At 41.7% G+C, this 6,000-nt stretch overlaps 1 protein-coding gene across 2 annotated transcripts; it reads right to left on the minus strand.

Moving 5' to 3' along the window:
• Positions 1-393: 393 nt before the first annotated feature.
• On the minus strand, positions 394-5,788 carry erlec1 (endoplasmic reticulum lectin 1). Of its 2 annotated transcripts, none has more exons than XM_006800788.3 (14): positions 5,482-5,788; positions 5,219-5,323; positions 4,120-4,200; positions 3,893-3,970; positions 3,740-3,800; positions 3,609-3,652; positions 3,292-3,515; positions 2,571-2,712; positions 2,333-2,494; positions 2,188-2,247; positions 1,924-2,048; positions 1,753-1,830; positions 1,545-1,620; positions 394-1,319 (listed from the first exon to the last, which is right to left on the minus strand). In XM_006800788.3, the coding sequence occupies exons 1-14, from the start codon at positions 5,620-5,622 to the stop codon at positions 1,248-1,250; spliced, it is 1,449 nt and encodes a 482-aa protein (XP_006800851.1). In that variant the 5' UTR covers positions 5,623-5,788; the 3' UTR covers positions 394-1,247. The 2 variants fall into 2 exon arrangements, with proteins under 2 accessions (XP_006800851.1, XP_006800850.1); XM_006800787.3 differs by having other exon boundaries at positions 3,740-3,803; positions 5,482-5,787.
• Positions 5,789-6,000: the final 212 nt, after the last annotated feature.

Genomic DNA, 6,000 nt, shown 5'->3' on the forward strand with positions numbered 1-6,000 from the left:
TATCAAACCTCAGGCCCAGGGCCTGGAATCAGCCTGCTAAAGACTCCAATCCAGCCCCACTGGACAGATTTGAAAAAAATGTAGAGAAAGGCATATGTTTGGGGGCTTTTAGCTGTTTTTTCACAAGTTTAACAGCTTCATTTTTACTGATTTAAAAACCTCCCATATAACCACTCAAGCTACACCAAACACATTTAGTTATTAAAAAATAAATGACAGAAAACTTCCTGTGCTTTTCATTATCTACTATAAAAATGTGTTATATACAGGATACATTGCGTATCCATTGCTCAGATGGATGCATTTCTTCTGTAGTTGAACACATTTATGCACAAGCCATTCAATTACTACAGCAGAATTTCTTTATCAAGTAGAAAAAACGGACACTTTCTGTTAAAGTTGCACTTTATTTTTATATTTAGATACCTTGAGGATTAAATGTGGTCTTGAAATGGTCCAACCCACTTAAAATCAAAGCGGCCAGTTTGAATTAGATATCCCTGAACTACATATTTCCCTAATGTCTTAAATCTACTCTTTTCTGTGGTAATGGAAAACTAAAATAAGGTTTCATGTTTTGTTTTTTTTTTTAATTCTTTGCTGTAAATGCATTGGTTTTTATTCCAGAGATATAGCAGTAGTCGGATCCCAGCGTGCATCTTCATAAAACCACAAAACGAACCTTTTAAATAAACCTGCACACACTGTACATCCTACAACCTTACACTCACTTTTATTGTTATTCCACAGCAATCTCTAATGCATAAGTTACACTCACACAGCACACAGTCTCCCTGCTGTGAAGCATTTTCAGATGTTTTTCATATCTACAAGTAAAAAAGTGCCACAGTCAAGCAGCTAATCAATCCATATCACACACACACACACACACTCACACAGACACAGACAGACAAAACCACTATGAATATTGTTAATTCCCCTGATGATTCGTCACTCCTTTGCTTGCAATAAATCATCACAAAGTGAAGCATAGATATGAAGTTCAAGCAATAATTCCACTGCCTGAATTTGATTTAAGGTAGAGTCGGGCTGATGTGACCCATCGCACAGGTCATGGGAGTGTGGGCGGGGCCTGTTCTCCCTGGGCTACATGAGGTCCAGCCTCAGGATTGAGTTTATTCTCAGTTTTGGCTTGTAGCGCAGTCTTAAGGGCATCTTGTTTACTAAGTGTCCTCGTTCTATATGTCCTCCGTGCGCCGCTGCTGTTCCAGTAAAACTCCGCCAATTTAACTGGAGAGTGACAGAAGCCCATATTCATCAGCAGTGTCAAGAATCCTGCATATGACCGGTGACTCAACCTACAGAAAAAAAAAAAAGCCATCTTTCATTTATAGTTATATATTTTAATTTGTCACAGAGATAGTGCAGTTAAACAATCTGCAGTTTCTTCTTTATATTTATCCCTAAAACTGATATAAATGTGTTTTTACAAAGGACTAAACCTTCACATAAGATTCATAGTGTTACTAAGCAAATTTTACTGTTTTCTTTTTTTGCCACTCTGGAGTGAAACATAAACTTACCCCAAGGACATACTGACAAGTCTGAGGCTCCAGCATATAGACAGTGACAGCATGGGGAGACTCAGACTCCTTACATCTGACAGAGAGAAGAGAAATGATATGAGTGAATCAAAATGGGAAACACTGACAACTTAGTCTTACTCATCCGTGGACTCGGGTTGATGTGCTCCACCCTTCATCCCCTAGTTCTAGGTAACGGTTCACTCACTTGAGCTTGACGATGACCTGTCTGGGCTTCCCTGTCAGGTCACACACATCACCGTGGCCATAGAAGTGGGAAACCAACCTATTGTGGAGTAAAGGGGAAAAGAAAAAGTAGTGGGTGGATATTTTTGTATCCGTTTACAGCGATTAGTGTTCAAAAATCTGAAAGGCCTACTTGACTTTCTGCACTCCGTCCTCTCTGAGCTGGAGGGATCGGGCGACGTTCTTCTTGGCCCAGTCGAGGTGTTCGTCTGCATTCCAGTTCCCCACCACTACAATGTTCTTCCCTTGCTCTTTATCCTGCAACACAAAGAAAAGATCATCTGGCTGATACAGAAAATACTCTCGCTTACTGCTTTATAGCCAGCATACAATCTAAAAAGGTACTAGAAGTGTATTTGATTATTTACTTTGTCCACGTTTGAATACACTCGCTTACCTCATGGTACTGATGGACGTGCCTCCCGTAACAGAATTCATATTTCCACCATCCTACACCCTGAAACGCACATGTTAAGATGATTAGTGGTCACTGAGCAGTTTATGTATCAGTGCTCAGCTTCCAACACATAAACACGCCTCACCCCGTGCAGACAGTACGAGCCACTCAGGAACTCCTTAATTAGCTGTTCGTCTGTCAGGCGAGAGATGTGCGTGGTACCAACAGTGACCTGAGACTGCCCTCCGACGGTCATGGGTTTGTGGGTGGAGGTGAAGGCTTCTTCTCTCACTGCTGACGTCTCCTCCTATGATATATCACAAATGTAAATAAGCCACGTTTCGTGTGCTCAGGTGATCACCGTTTATCTTTGCACGTCTTACCTCTCTGGGCTCAGATGTGGCACCGAAAGGTGGTTTAAGCTGCTCCTCTTGTTCTTTGTCCAACTGGGCGAGCCGCTGAGGCCGCAGAGGGGAGCCCGCCAGAGCCTGGCAGAAGATGGCGTTCACCGGGGAGGATTTGAACCTGCGAACAAGTGACGTGAGCAGGTGAATTTTATAGTATTTATTGGGAAATATATGAAAAATAAAAAGTCTCAGTTTGAGTTTTTCCTTTAAAATGGTGTCTTTATACAACTTTCAGTTAAATATAAGGTTAAAATGATCTGCAAATCATTGCAGTCTGCTTTAAAAGACAAGCTACACCTTACTGTTTTACAGCAGCCAAAAACAGGCTTTAACTAAACAGCTCAGTGCCTCCACAGTAAACACATTCACCTAAACTGCTAAACATCTGCAGTTAAAGACTGAGAGGAGACACAAATCCCCGGGGACGCTGCATCAGAACAACATCTGTTGCAAGAATTTTGCATGATATTTAAAACATGCGGATCCATCAGCAGCCAAATAAAAGGCTATAACAAAACAGCTCTTCTTTTGTGTTTTGTGTGCTATTAAAGCGTTTTTCTATTTGCTGGTGCTTTCTTAATTTGCAGCGAGTTTGACCTCTCAGGGCCACCGTCTAAATATAATAAGACAAACTAACAAACAAACTAAATACGGGTGTCGCGCTCTATTAAAGTGTAACCATCTTAACAGATCTTACCTGTATTTTGGGTGTGCACAAAGCAGAGGCGTCAGCACCACCACCTCATATTCGCAGGTGGTGACCTCAGCGACAGACAAGATCTCGTGCTTGGCCTCCGGATGGCAGACGTACAGCACGGCTGTGGAGCGAGGCTGGTCCTGTTTCAGCAAACACGGAGTCCCGTTTCCCATCTCCACTGAGTAGTAGGGAGTCAGCTGACCTTCAATGTTCTTAGTGGGCACCTGACGTTAGAAAAAGGGGAAGGCAACAGGAAAGATATGTGAGACTGAAAAACTAGACGGCAGATTTGCTTGGTTACTCAGTAGAATACTTGCTTTGGTTTCGGACGGTTTGACACTGTCTGTCTTCTCAGCTTGATCTGAAAAAAAAAGAAAGGCCAAATATGATTAACGTTCAATTAAAAAAAAAAAAGCAGTGTAAGATATACATATATATAGACACTAACCTGTCTCTGTTGATTGGCTCTTTTGTGCCATATTTCCCAAGAAGTACTCTTGTACACTGATCTTCTGTGGAAACATGCAAACTTAGCGAACCGTAACGAGTGCACATTTTCCATTCCAGTCTAAAAATATTTAAAATAAAACAAAGCACTGACCTGAGAAGTCTCCTTCTCTTCGTGGTACTGCCTTACATGTTTTCCATGGCATACTTCATACGTCCAGTACGACTCAATCTGCATTGGTATAAATATATGCTCAGCAATACACTCAAACAACATGTTTTTTGTCATGCTCTGCTACTATAGTGTGACTGTGACTTTAAACTGCATGCAGTTTCAGTCTCTGTGTGGAGGGATATGAGATGCAAACAGAAAAGTCTCACCCTGTAGGAGCAGCTGCTTCGTTTGAATAGCGACTCGAGCAGTTCACCTGGACTGGGCCCGCCATACTCCTTTTCATCATCCTGCAGCACCAAACAAATGCAACAAGAGTGATGAGAGACAAGAGATAACACATGCTTTTTTTTAACTCTAGGAAAGGAGGGAAACTGAAACCTTTATTAAAGGCTTATTTAGCATTTTGTAACTGATGTTTTAGCATACCCTCCTATTAGGTTGTATTGGTCTTCATTCAAGACAGAATTACAGTCACAAATATTTTAGCAACCTTTTATTGCTTAACACAGCTCTATAGTGCTTCTTCTATGAGAGTTGCTGTGTCACGGCACAGTTACATAGTCTCTGGTTTCGAATATAAAAAAATAAAACAGTCAGTGCTTTCCACATAAACCCCTTAGAATCAGATGATTTTTTGGCACAATGCTTTTAGTATGTTTAATGAAACCACGCAAAATTTTGCCTTCACACCATGAAGATTTTCTGCGTCACAGGCTCTCAAGATACAAAGGGGTCGGTGGAAAAGCTGCACTTTTTATTGCCTTTTTTCCCCCGCTTCAAGATTTTTTGAGCCCTTATTACTGCGGAAGTACCACAGTGAGTTCTTTTCGTTCAGGACAAACTTTCCCATAGGCAGCAGTGAGAATCGGTAACACAGGATAAGTCACAGTTTTTGTCGTTTGCACCAACGTGACAACAATGACGCAGAGTAACAGGAGCAAGCTGTCGCACCTTGGATGTTTTGCCTGTTTTATGATAATTTACTAGAGATAAATATAAAAAAAAAAAATCTATTAGCAAACAATGCTGTTCACATGTTGTATGTAACAGTCTGGACATATCAGATTGATCAAACAACTTCAGGTCCTGAAGAATTCTGTGGAATGACTCACACTTTTTAACGCAACTGTATCACAATTTATCTTTTTTCCTCACATCTGCAGGCAGGTTATAATCACTTGTGCAGAAACAACACAAAATTGCTCCCTGCCTTGCTCTGCTAGTGCAAACTAGTTCAGTGACAAGCTCTCATAACTCTTTAGATAAACAGCTGTGCCATTCCCAGAAAGTGTTAGGAGTGCTCACCTCCTCTCCAGCCGTCAGTGAAGGGAGGAGACATTTGTACTTCTCCTTCTCTGTTGTGGTCAAGATGACAAAGTCTTCCTCACTGTAAAGTGCACCTGAAGTTGGCTGCGGGCGGGAGATAAACATCTGTTACTTCAACTCAGGTCTTGTGTGACAGAAAGAGAAAGAAGTCTAAAACAAACGCACGATAAAGTGACATTTACGTCTGCTGAGCCCGTTAGGGCAGATTAGTTTCTTTAGTGACACTAAAAGAGGAGACATACCAGCGTAAATTCAGCGCCAGGCCAGGTGATTTTGAAAGGGATTTCGTCTGTGAATGAGGGATAGCCTCCTCTGTTGGCTGAAACGCCGCTGCAGACCTCCAGCAGCCCCCCGACTAACGCCAACAGCAGCCCCGCCATCATCTCTCCTTCCCCGGCTGCTGAGCTCCTACAGCCCGCTCTTCATGTACGGAGAAAATGGACTAAAAGCTGCTACAAAGGCTGAGGAAGTCTATTTAACAGACCTAAGATATAACACGACCGTGAAAGACGGATGTCAATACGGTTAAAAAAAAAATACACAGGAAGTAAACTGCCACGTCGTGTTCCGGCTGCGCTTTGGGCTGAAAAAGAAGCAGCGCCACCTGGCGGCGATACTTGGCATGGACACACAGCTAGATCCAAATGACAGCAGAGATGTTCATTTCTGTCTTTCTTATTCAACAGCGAGCACTTTATAATATAGAGCAACAATCCAACTGTTTATTATTATTATTATTATTATTATTATTATTATTGATA

This window comes from Neolamprologus brichardi, chromosome 13, assembly GCF_056152115.1.
Source record: "Neolamprologus brichardi isolate AB-2024 chromosome 13, ASM5615211v1, whole genome shotgun sequence".
NCBI lineage: Eukaryota > Metazoa > Chordata > Actinopteri > Cichliformes > Cichlidae > Neolamprologus > Neolamprologus brichardi.

Coding starts and splice junctions, on each gene's coding strand:
- erlec1 (XM_006800787.3), bottom strand. CDS start 5,622: ATGATGGCGGGGCTGCTGTTGGCGTTAGTCGGGGGGCTGCTGGAGGTC. Junction 3,971..4,119: donor GAAGCAGCTGCTCCTACAGG/GTGAGACTTTTC, acceptor ATACCAATGCAG/ATTGAGTCGTACTGGACGTA. Junction 3,804..3,892: donor AAGAGAAGGAGACTTCTCAG/GTCAGTGCTTTG, acceptor ATGTTTCCACAG/AAGATCAGTGTACAAGAGTA.